General features: G+C 44.1%; 1 protein-coding gene across 3 annotated transcripts in view; it reads left to right on the top strand.

Moving 5' to 3' along the window:
- The window catches only part of LOC115207907 (fidgetin-like), a 32,666-nt gene extending 25,400 nt beyond the window's left edge, over positions 1–7,266 (top strand). For all 3 annotated transcript variants that reach the window (XM_029775468.1, XM_029775466.1, XM_029775467.1), the window contains exon 3: positions 4,435–7,266. In XM_029775468.1, coding sequence (XP_029631328.1) covers positions 4,435–5,594 — 1,160 coding nt within the window. In that variant the 3' untranslated portion in view covers positions 5,595–7,266. The remainder of the gene's footprint in view (positions 1–4,434) is intronic.
- The last annotated feature ends 6,060 nt before the right edge of the window (positions 7,267–13,326 follow it).

Genomic DNA, 13,326 nt, shown 5'->3' with positions numbered 1-13,326 from the left:
TCCATAGTGTGTCCTCTGCGACCACAGGCAGTACAGGAGAGGGCTTCCTCTCCGGTCTTCCTGGCTGCAGCCCCCCCTATCTCCATAGGCGTGGGAGCAGGAGGGCTGGGAGGTGTAATGAGCAGGGCCCGGTTCGGACGCCCGCGGGCGGCCAGCAGATTGTCCAAACGGATAGACAGGTCAATCACCTGGTCCAGGGTGATGGTCGTGTCCCTACAGGCTAACTCCCGGCAGACGTCCTCCCTCAAACTACACCAGTAGTGATCTATAAGGGCCCTCTCATTCCACCCCGCTCCAGCGGCCAGTGTCCGGAACTCAAGAGCAAAGTCCTGCGCGCTCCTCGTCTCCTGTCTCAGGTGGAACAGCCGCTCCCCCGCCGCTCTCCCCTCCGGGGGATGATCGAACACTGCCTGGAAGCGGCAGGTGAACTCCAGATAGTTGTCCCTGGCTGAGTCCGGACTGTCCCAAACGGCGTTGGCCCATACCAGGGCTCTACCCGTGAGACACGAGATGAGGATGCTGACACTCTCCTCCCCCGAGGGAGGAGGACGGACGTTCGCCAGGTATAACTCCAGCTGGAGTAGGAACCCCTTACACCCAGCGGCCGTGCCATCGTACTCCCTGGGGGGGGGTCGAGTTTAACCCCGCTGGTACTGGGTGCTGTGTGTGCTGGTTGGGGTGCCGGCTGTTGAACCGCCTGGTCAGTGGGGCCGGAAGCACTTCGGTCCCATCTCTCCGGGCGCGCCAGCACCTGGTCCATGGCGGTACCCAGACGGTGGAGGAGGGCGGAGTGTTGAGCAACCCTCTCTTCCATGGACGGGGCTGGCGCTGAAGCTCCTGCTGACTCCATTTTCTTACTGGTGCGGGATTCTGTCAAAAGGTGTGGCTCAAGGAAGCAGGAGAGGTAGAGTCAAGCGCAGGAGACAGATGATTCCGTGAATATTTCTTTAATATATCCACACAAAAAAACTACAAGCACGGTCGGGCAGGGCGTATAAATAAAATGCACCACCATCTCCAAACATAATGCAGGGACGCAGCCCAATATAAACTCTGCGTAAAACACTGGCAGAGGAAAACACAGACCCTCACTTCCAAACATGAGCCCTGACAAAAACAATCCCGCACAAAACACAAACCTACCTAGCTAGCCTAAATACCCCCCAACTAACAACTAATACAAAACAGGTGCGTGCCTATCCTAGACCTAACTAACAGAACGTGAAACAGAGGATTGGTGGCAGCTAGTAGGCCGGCGACAACGACCGCCGAGCGCCGCCCGGGCAAGGAGGGGCACCACCTTCCGTAGGTGTCGTGACATACACTATGATTTGACTATTAGATGTTCACTATTTCTTTTAAAAATATTATTTAAAAAGGAAAAGTTTCACCACATTAAAATGAGAGTTCAGTTCACTGACAGGGTTGACCTTAAAATGAGGGACATGCATTGCATCACTTATCACATCAAATAAATAATCTTACGAAATGACTTCGTCAAAGCAACAAAATATTTACAATGATGGTGAAAAGTTGGAGAAATGTTTGGGTTAAGTTGGTTAAAATCTTAAATTCACAGAGGGTGCACAGAGGGACATGTCAAAATGCTGAATTGTGGCACATTAGAAAGTCTTTATTCATATAAAAAAAATCTGATTAACAACATTTGGGGGGGGATCTATATCAAAGGGCACTTCATTCAGTGGGGGAAAAATAACCTAATTGTCATACTAGAGTAAAAGTAAAAATACCTTAACCCCCTAGAATCAAATGACATACCGGTGAGTCAGTCTAAGTTACATAACAAAGAAAATCTGCATTAAAATCTGTCAATAGAGATATCTGCGTCTCAATCCACCAGAGTTTTTTATATCTCTTAGATTTAGAATTATGATCATTTTTTTGACTGTCCTTTTTGCCATTTATGAATATGTTATTCAATGAGTTTCTATGGGCTTTAGTAGTAAAGACCAAAATCAACATTTTGTCCCCCCCAATTTTTTGATAATTTTTGGGCATATCTAAAGGAGTCCTAAAATTCTAAATCAAATAGCTAAATGATACATAGCATGACCATCTTAAAACAATTCCATATGTCAGCTTAGCAACCTCCCTCCCCATCATCTTAGACTCTAAATCATTTTTATAGATAATTACTAATGTAAAAGTGAGTCACTCAGTAAAATAATACTTGAGGAAAAGTCTAAAAGTATTTGATGTTACTTAAGTATCAAAGTAAATGTAATCAAATATACTTAAAAAGTAAAAGTATAAATAATTTCACATTCCTTTAAGCCAGCGTTTCCCATACACGGTCCTCAGGACCCCAAGGGCTACATGTTTTACTTTTTGCCCTAACACAGCACAGCTGATTCAAATTATCAAAGCTTGATAATTAGTTGATTATTTGAATCAGCTGTGTAGTGCTGGGGCAAAAATCTAAACATGCATGCCTTTGGGTCCTGAGGACTGATTTTGGGAAACCCTGCTTTAAGAAAACCAGACTGCACAATTTTCTTGTTTTGGAAATTTACGGATAGCCAGGGGCACACTCCAACACTCAAGCATCTTTACAAATGTTTTGTGAGTCCGCCAGATCAGAGGCAGTAGGGAGGACCAAGGATGTTCTCTTGATAAGTGTGTGAATTTGACTATTTTCCTGTGCTGCTAAGCATTCCAAATGTAACGAGTATTTTTGGGTGTCAGAGAAAATGTATGGAGTAAAACGTATATTATTGTCTTTAGGAATCTAGTGGAGTTAAAAAGTTGTCAAAATATAAATAGTAAAATACAGATACCCTCCAAAACTACTTAAGTAAAAGTACTTTAAAGTACTATTTAAGTACGTTTTATCAAATTCAATATTGGTGCACAATATCTCCTTAAAATATCAAAGGGATGCAAAAAGTGCTCTTTTCATGGAACGACCCCTTCATGTGTGGGGCATTGTGTGTCTCAGACTGTTTCTGCTTATGTTTATGTGTTTCTCTTGAAGTCCCTTTTTGTAAGCTTTTGTATGTACACTAGTATAGATGTGTCTGTGTAGATTGTGTTTATTATTTCCCTTAGGAGTGCAATTTTTACCAAGGGTTTATCGACTCTGTGCCAGAAGTGGTGTGTTTGTTTTTGAGCTGGGGACAGGGACAGTCCCATGACTGGCTGGAATTCCCTGGAGCATCGGGGGGATTTCACAGAGACATTTCCAGGGGGATTGGGACTTGGCTGGGGAGGGGCTGGGAGACTCAGCCAGGGCGACCTGGGATCTCTGGATTGGATGAGTGGGATTATGGGACTGAGTGATCATTTCATTTAGGGATCAACATGTGGATCGTTTAGCGGCCCATCTGGTGGTCCTGGTCAATGTGTGACTAAACCACACACACAGAGGGAGTGTGTTAGTGTGCGTGTGCGTATGCACTTGTGTGTTTGTGGAGAGATCAGACAGTCTGGTGTAGGCCCCAGGTGCTCTAGAGTTGTATTGTAAACAAATGCAACACTGAGACAATAAACCCTCACCACCATGCTACTGACTAGGATTGGGGAAAGCATGTGAACAACCCCAGTTTTCTCTTTGCTTTCGCTCTCTCCCCTCACTCTGTCTCCACCTTTCTCTCCCTCTCTTTCCCCATTTCTCTCTCCCTCTTCCCCTCTCTCTCAGTTCTGTTGTAGCCCCTCAGGTCTAGGCTCAAAGGGTCAGGACAGTTTAATAATACTCTACAATGCCTGGAATGTCAGTCTAATGCCTGCCCAAAGACAGAGCCTGTAAAGTCAATCAAAAAGAATGGTCGACCACTGCCCCAGTGGAACACACTGCACCAGTGTGTGTGTGTGTGTGTGTGTGTGTGTGTGTGTGTGTGTGTGTGTGTGTGTGTGTGTGTGTGTGTGTGTTAGAGTGAGTGAGTGAGTGGAGTGGGGGTCTCACACACACAGAGCCCCGTACAGAGGGACAACAATGGTCCCAGTGAGAGAGAGAGAGGCAGCAGGGAGCGGGCTTATCGCTGTGGGGACAAGGCCAGGGGCTGTGTTGTTCGTAACAACACGGCATGGAGAAGCTCAGAGCACTAGGTCCCCTCCACAAGTAGAACTGTAGGAGCAGTGTGAGCCACTGGGGAGAAATGGGACTGCTAAGAAAATACATTATAATGGATTAGGCTCCGATGGTCTGCAGGACTGTAATGGTTATTTAGAAAACCTTACCTCCTGGGGTTTTCAAGTGAGAAAGAGGTACAATCTCCATGAAACCTAGAGTAAAGTGGAACTATGTTGTATTTTATAAACTCAATCTATTTGAATGTAGTTAGTGTATTACCAATGTGGTATGGTTCTCTGAACAACCTGAACATCTGCAGTTATGTCTGCTCTGGACTGAAAGGTTAAAAAGTAATATGTGGTGAATAACCATGCTCTCTCTCGGTCCTCTCTCTGTATCTGTAGGTCTGTTGAAAATGCACTGGTCTCCGGAGCACATGGCCCCCCTGTCCCAGTGGCCTGAGCAGCACCTAGATGTGTCCTCCACAACCTCCCCTCCCTCCGTCCACAAACACGATCCCTACGCCACCGCAGGTCGCTGTGGTTACACCCCTGCAGCCGGCTACCCCTGGGCCAGTGATGACATCTCGGCCCTCACTGCCTCCTCCTTGTTAAAACACTATGCCGAGAAGTACACAGGCCTGGAGTTGCCCTACGAGAGACCTGCCCCAGGGGCATACTCAGAGCCTGGGTCTTTCCTGAAGACAGAGGCTGAGCCCTGGTCCCTGGGGCAGGGAATGGAGTGTTACTCTGGGCTGGAGGCCCTGGCTGCAGGGGCCAAAGTGGGCTCAGTATCAGTGGGCCTCACTGGCACGGGCAGTGTGACGGTAGTGAGCAGTAACTTGACCTCTGATCCCGGATATAGCAGCAGTGGCTCCTGTAATGGCCCCCCCTCTCAGGACTACCCACCCTCCTACAACAGCAGCTACCTCTCCTCTGGATACTACCCCCAGACAGGCTCAGCACTTCCTCCAGCCTCTCTACACTCTCTGCATACCACCCCCACCTTGGTGACCAGCTACAACCTTAACAATCCAGTCTACAACTACCTGCCAGGCTGCTACCCCCACCCCCAAACCAGCCTGGCATCTGGCTACAGCCACCCCAGTGCCTCCTACCTCCCCTCTGGGCTGAGCACCTCCACCTCCTTGACACCCCGGTCCACCGTGGTGGGGAGCAGCTATGGACACTCCAGTCACAGCCTAGGGGCCGGCTCTGAAACAGGAGGGCCACTGAAACGCAAGGCCTTTGAGATGGTGGAAGAGGGGGAGGAGGGAGGAGGAGAGGTGGATGGCTCGCAGTACAGGAAGTATGGCAACGTCCATGGAAATGGCCACAGCAAGAACCACGGCAATGACTACGCCATGGCGGGCTCAGAAGGCCAGGCCTACAAGCCTGGCAAGCAACTGGTGTTGCCTCCTTATGGTGGGCAGAGGGAGTACTGCCCCTCAGTCCTAGGTGGGGAGAGCAGGGGAGGAGGGGAACACGGCTTCCCCCATCAGAGGCTGGCCATGAAGATGCCTGCATCACGTGCACGATCTGAGGACCCCACTGGAGGACGCTAGGTCAGGCACTTGAGAAGACAGCTCTCTGGGGGTCCCTCCATTGTATTGGCATTTGAAAACCAAGTAGAGTACTTACTCAGCCAATAACTGGGGGAAAACAATCGTTGGATATTGCAAAGAAAGGTCATGTGATCTAACCAGTCAGGAGAGAAAATGGCAAATTACTTGTATCCTCCTCTTACATCTTTACAATTTGAATTATTTGATTTTCTCCAAAGAGTCAAGGGGCACTTTGTCCTGTAGGGGTGTGGGTTGGATGTGGGTGTGGGTGGTATGGGGAGGGAGGGTTCTACCTTGCCTGATTTAGCACTGTCTGTCTGAATGGATTACCTACTGCTTCTCTCAGGATCCAATTTATTTTTAAATCTGCCGCTATGGCAGAAAGTGTTGTTTTGATGAGTTGCTCTCTTAGAGTGGCCGCTTGATATGAAAAGGGCCTTTGACTGCAATACCCCCTCAAGCACCATAAGAATCATATCCTCTCAAACCAAAATGTAGAGAAGAACATTCTTGTGGTGTATTTTAATAACTTGACACCTCCAGCACAATCACGTCTCTTCTGAGGCTTGGTGCCTCCATATACCTCGCTTGGACCCATTCCCTTTCCCTGGTTTCTCAGTTCTCTCTTTTTTCTACCCATCCTCTACCTTTCATCACTACCTTAGCTCACTCTCCACGTTTTCCCTCCCATGCTTGTTTTGTTTTGTTTCAGTCACTCTTTCTCTTTTTGTTAATTTCACATTCAATCGCTCTCATACATCTAATCTCATTACGGAGTGCTACATGCAGTTTTACAAATACATTCAGATACGTAAACCTGCTGAAAGAGAGAAATGGTTAAGTAGAAACATACTTGAGAGAGTGAGCTGGAGAGTGAATGCACATTTTAACACAGCATCTTATAAGCAGTGCACTATCAAACTAATGCATTTCCCAAATGTGTCGTTTTCATACAGATGCTGTACTATTCTTATAATCCTAAATCTGACAGTATTCTTTTTTATGTATGCATTTTTGTTTTCTTTTCGCCTTTTTAAAAGAAATATATGTAGTCTTGTTATTGAATCCTCAGGAATGTTATTGTTGCCTCAGAATTAAAACATAAGAATGTATGTATTACCTTAAGGTGTTTGTAGGGAGCTTTATGGATGCTATAATGGAGTCATGGCTTTGTAGTAACACACATATACTGTAAACTTCAGCGAACTCAGAGCTTTTAGGGCCACCAATGTTAGCATTTGTGCGCCCACACCCACATCCTTGCACACACACACACACACACACACACACACACACACACACACACACACACACACACACACACACAGCTGTGTACATTCAAAAGTTAACACCCTAAGTACACTGCCACAGTCTTTGAACTTGGTGAATTGAAACTTGAGGTTGCTACCAAGGCCTGAAATGTTGAATGTAATTCAGATATTTTCTTCTAAGGACAATAGATACCATAACGTACATCAATAATGTTTTTAGATATATAAAACATTTTCTTCGTGTTTAGATTTATTTCCCATGTAGATTTTGGTGGAGTGATTATCTTCATGAAGTAGTATGTAGTTAGCAAAGCGGGAAAAACACTTTTGGTGGACAAACTTTGACAACCTATGACAAAATGGAAATGACAACTTTTAGCCTGTAGTGCTCAAACCAAAAATAGTTTTTAGAGATATAAGAAGTGAATGTCTACATCCATCAAATACCTTTCTATCAATGTAATCTATAACTTACATTATATATGCTTTTGAAATGTCTTAAATTCTGCGTGACTATACAGCCCAGTAACAGTTCTTACCTCCCACCCCCCCTCTTTACTTTGTGTTTTCTATAGTAGCCATCTTATCAATGTCCAGTAACCCTCACATTGAGTATTATACAGGCCATCATACAGTATACAGCTGCTGGGCCTCCGTAGAGACACAGGGAATCCATCCTTGTTACCTTGGACCTCACTGTGCCTATTTCTTTTTTTATTTCACCTTTATTTAACCAGGTAGGCAAGTTGAGAACAAGTTCTCATTTACAACTCTGACCTGGCCAATATAAAGCAAAGCAGTGCGTGACAAACAACAACACAGAGTTACACATGGAATAAACAAACATACAGTCAATAATACAATAGAAAAAGTCTATATACAGTGTGTTCAAATGAGGTAGGATAAGGGAGGTAAGGCAATAAATAGGGTACAATGGTGCAGCTGTAGAACTTTGAGTGTCTGGGGCCCTTGCCATATCTTTTCAGGCCCCGGAGGAGAAAGGCATTGTCATGCAATCTTCACAACTGTGTTGGTGTGTTTGGAACATGATAGATCCTTAGTAATGTGGACACCGAAGAACGTGAAGCTCTCAACCCGCTCCACTACAGCCCTGTTGATGCTCGGCCCTCAGTTTCCTTCAGTCCACGATCAGCTCCTTTGTCTTGCTGACGTTGAGGGAGAGGTTGTTGTTCTGGCACCACACTGCCAGGTCTCTGACCTCCTCCTTATAGGCTCTCATCTCCAGTGATCAGGCCTACCACCGTTGTGTCGTCGGCAAACAATGATGGTGTTGGAGTCATGCAGTCGTGGGTGAACAGGGACTACAGAAGGAGACTAAGCACTCACCCCTGAGGGGCCCCGTGTTGAGGGTCAGCATGACGGATGTGTTGTTGCCTACCCTCACCACCTGGGGGCATCCCGTCAGAAAGTCGAGGATCCAGTTGCAGAGGGAGGTGTTCTAGTTCTAGTCCTAGGGTCCTTAGCTTAGTGATGAGCTTGGAGGGAACTATGGTGTTGAACGCTGAGCTGTATTCAATAAATAGCATTCTCACATAGGTGTTCCTTTTGTCCAAGTGGGAAATGGCAGTGTGGAGTGCAATAGAGATTGCATTATCTGTGGATCTGTTGGGGAGGTATGCAAATTGGAGTGGGTCCAGGGTGTCTGGGATGATGGTGTTGATGTGAGCAATGAACAGCCTTTCAAAGCATTTCATGGCTACTGATGTGAGTGCTACAGGGCGAAATTAATTTCGACATGTTACCTTGGCGTTATTGGCAACAGGGATATCTTGAGAACATTAACATTATTTTGCCGCACGGTTACGGTAGTAAGAGTTCACTGACATAGGAGGATGTGGTCAGTGGCTGAAAGTATGGCATATGACAGTTTCACATCTAGATGTGTGCACAAGGTTTTGTGATACATTTCAGTTCTATTTCAGCAGCTCTTCAATCATCTGCACCAGAAAAACATCCACAATAGCAACATATGACCCTGTGGAGTGCATCTGTGCCAATGAATAATAATATAACAAACGTTTTGTTAGCATTATAAATTTAACTTTGTGTTAGCATTATAGAATTGTATCAGTACTGAGTGCTGACTGTGTGAAAGGCTGAGCAAATAGTTTCACAGTCCAGAAAATCAAAGGACGTTGGAAAAGCGCTTAGCAACAGTAAATTGACACTCATAATGCAATGTGCATTAAGCTTTAAGACACAATTACTAATAAGATTAGACCTATTTTCTTTGTTGTCCCAAGTTAATGTTATTCAGCGTCACCAATGTGAAGTTGTATGTGGAGATAAGTTTGTCCAACTAAAGTGGGATTTTATATTTTTAAATACAGTAGTAACATTATTTTATCTTGTACATTCTCTGTAACAATTTCTACCTCATTTTGAAGACGTTGTACATGGAAATATTTATTTCCTGTTGTTTCACATGTCTGTTTTGGAATAATGATGATGATGCTTGAACTGTTATAGTCTCCCTCAAAAAAAGGCTGTATTTAAAAATAAAGTGTTTCATGGAAATTAAGAGACTATACCAAACTCTGTCTCCAGTTTGTTTTCTTATCCTAAAAATCTTGAAATTTGCAGGTCATGGTGAATGGGCAGATAACATGGATACCTGGTTAACTGCAGTACTGATCTTGCCATGGGAAGACAACACCTGCATAGTTTGAGGGTTCTTTAGATGGTGGATGGATGACTCTTTATGTAGACAACACTGGATGGAGACTACTCTATTGCAGATTTACATGAACTGACCACAGTTAAGCTTAATGTATGCTTCCCAGTCTAAACAGTTCGCAAATATAATATTTAATAATATTATGACAACATTTTGTGAGTTTTTGTTAGTTGTCTTTGGCTGTTCGAGTGCACAAAGTTTTTCTTGAGGCAAGCCGAAGTTCGGTAGCTGAACTCTATGCCCCTTTGTTGGTGAATGGTCAACAGGAAAGATTCTTCAATGAAGTGTTTGTTGTCATTCAACGACAGATGACTAGTTTGTGAGAAATACTTGAGAAAACATCTTAGTTAGATTTAAAATTGGGCAACTAAGACCTCATCGGCAAAACCGTCAACATTATTGACAGATTTGTTGAGTTATCTTAGATTCATTCTGACTATTAGGAGGAAGTGTACTGGCTACAGCATCTCAAGATGGACAAACAGTACCATTGCTGCTTTTTTTAAAAGGTATGCAAGCACCCTCGTTCGGTTCGCTTAGCTGCCAGCCGAACCGAAGCATGTGGAAACCATTAGGCCTATATATCATGGTGGCATATGTGACCGACTAGCTCAAATCGGTTTTATGTAGCAAAATTTGAAATTGTGTTTTTTACATTGGATAAAAGTAGAGACTCAGAGCTACAAAATGGTATATCATACACTGCAATTGAGGAACAATGGGATCATAATTCTGCTTTGAAAATTGATAAACTCACTTTTGAGAAAATTGCCTTTGAATATTTTGGTACCTGCTGGAGAGCTCTCCTTTGTCTACACCCATTCAGCACTGTTCACACCCTCTTGAGGCAGCCCCACCCATCTCTTTAAGGATTCACATGTGAGGTCATGTGCTAAACAGTGAGTAGTGTAGTAAAGATTAAGACTAAAAGTGGTAAAAGTAGTAGCCTACAATAAAGGAAAAATTCAAAGTTAAGAGAAAGTGTCCAGATAAAAATATTTAATAAATATTAGACGACACTTACCCAGACACATCACTATAAATTGATGGGTCATGTGAAAGAAATGATATTACCCCCAGCCACATATTGCCAAGTGGATGGGTCTCTGCAGAAGATGTAAACGGTACAGCCAAATTGTTACTTGCATAGTAGCAATATCAGAAATAGATAGTGTAAATATAAATAAAATAATATACAGTATGTACAAGAACAAAATCAATATCAGTGATAGACGAGGTAGTTATATGCATATAATCAGGGGTAAAGTGGCTGAGCAGCAGGAAAAAAAATTGTAGCAGCAACGTATGGCATGTGGTTTGGGAGAGAGTCATTTGAATAAAGGCACTGCAGATAGTGCTGATGACTGGTCCGTCCGAACCACGCATGAACAAGGGAATCTATATTCGGAGAGCTTGTTTCTGTCCTGCCCTTGACTTTGCTGAAGGGCGTCTGATGTCCATAGCCTCTTTGTCACAAAACTCCCTCATCTTCTCAAAAACATAAGTTTGTTTAGCTGTGTCCAGTCCAGGTGGTGCTTGTACAGAAAGACCATCTATGGGAGGAAGGATGTCAGCGTTGCCCAGCAGCTGAAACCTGGTCCCGACTGAGTCCGAATGCTCCTTGGCAACAACACCAGGCTCCAGAGCATCAAAGCTGTAAAACAGTAAATAACAAAAAAAAATAGACATTACAACCTTGCACAGCATCAATTCACCTCCCAAGTGTAGATAAGAAGAATAACCTCATAAAATGCAATGAAAATTATATTCACCTGAAGTGCTGGTACTGCTTGAACTGTGGCAGCGGCCTGAAGTACGTAGTCAGGTATTGTTGGCAGCCATAGCTTTCCACCAGCACCGTACCATCCTCCAGTCCAACCAGCTGTGGGATGTTGACCCCTGTCACAGTGTTGTCCTTCACAACACCAGCGATCTCAGACAAAGTGTTCACTCTGGTCTTTCTGATGTGCTGCTTGATGAGGCCGAAGCACCAGTCAGGGGAAACTTGGTGTGGCCTGTGATCAGGAAGTGAAGGTCCAGACTGTGGTGGAGCTTGTGCATGGTCTGCCAGGCACAATACCAGAGCACAAACTTGTTCTTGTTTTGGCCACCGCAGTTATCACAATTCAGGTCCACACATGTTTCCCCAACTCCATAGTTGGTGAAGAAGAAGAAAAAAAAGACAAAATGGTGTTGACACGTTCAAAACAACTGGGAACTAGGAAATCTGACTTCAGTGAGTTCAAAACTGGAACAAAACTTAAACTAGCTCTGACTGGGAAAAAAATGGTTTTGAACTGTCATCCAACTCGAAATTCCAAGTTGGGAACTCAGGCCTCTTTCTAGAGTTCCAACTTTCCAAACTGAAGATCACAGATGTCATGATTTGACCTCGGTTCCCCCTCCCCCCAAGAGTTCCCAGCTGTCTTGAAAGCACCATTATATCTTAGTGTTGACACTAGTGGGGTTAACGCCAGTGGGATTAAAATTGACGCCACCTGCAGTGAGTAAAATGAAGTGTTAACCAGGTGTTGTTTTTGTAATGCTGCGTTCATTACCAAGCGGGAAGTGGGAATTGACCAGATTCAGTAAATTTACTAGTGGGAAACTCGCCTAACATCCTGAGCTCCCACTTCTCCCCTCTGATATTACCTACTAAGGAAATTACCTCTATAACAGCATTTTATTCATATGTAATCTATTTACTAAAAAGGTTTTCGAACACTAATTTGTTTACAAGCATGACAGCTATACTTTTTGTTTATTGTTGACGCAGCTTGTTGGCCATTAGCTAATCAGCGTTTCTCAACGAGTTCAAAGCATGTGAATGCATCCTACTGGTATTTACGACTTCACAACTGGTAATTACCACCTTCCCATGACTGTGTGAGTTAATTTCCGTTAACTTTGAGTGAAAAAGACATGGAGGGGCCTCATTATGATATGTCTCTGCATGCACATTGATTGATTAATTGATCTTATACTACACAAAGATAAATAAACATACATTTTTACAACCCAGTCTGTAAGTGGTTGGACTTATTTCACCCATTATAGGAGATGGTTGTTCCAGTTTGGTCTTTTTTTAGGATACCCATTAGCTGTTGCGAAAGCAGCAGCTACTCTTCCTGGGGTCCACACAAAACATGACATAATAAAGAACATTAATAGACAAGAACAGCTCAAGGACAGAACTACATCAATTTAAAAATTGCACATTTAGGCTACATATCAATACATAGACAAACTATCTAGGTCCAATAGGGGAGAGGCATTGTGCTGTAAGGTTTTGCTTTATCTAGGGTTTTTTAAACCAGGTTTGCTCTTCATTTGAGCAATATGAGATGGAAGGGAGTTCCATGCAATAATGGCTCCATATAATAATGTACGCTTTCTTGAATTTGTTCTGGATTTGGGGACTGTGAAAGGCCCCTGGTGCCATGTCTGGTGGAGTAAGTGTGTGTGTCAGAGCTGTGTGTAAGTTGACTATGCAAACAATTTGGAATTTTCAACATTAAATGTTTCTTATAAAAACAATAAGTGATGCAGTCAGTCTCTCAACTCTTAGCCAAGAAAGACTGGCATGCATAGTATTTATATTAGCCCTCTGATTACAATGAAGAGCAAGACGTGCCGCTCTGTTCTGGGCCAGCTGCAAGTCTTGCAGCACTCGACAGCAGTGGCGGTTCTAGACCATTTCAACTGGGGGGGGGGCCAAGCTGGGGCCAGTTGTACTGTTAGAGGGGCCAGTTACATTAGACGT

The sequence above is a fragment of the Salmo trutta genome, chromosome 14 (genome assembly GCF_901001165.1).
Source record: "Salmo trutta chromosome 14, fSalTru1.1, whole genome shotgun sequence".
Lineage (NCBI taxonomy): Eukaryota > Metazoa > Chordata > Actinopteri > Salmoniformes > Salmonidae > Salmo > Salmo trutta.
This window is presented reverse-complemented; position numbering and strand designations above follow the sequence as displayed.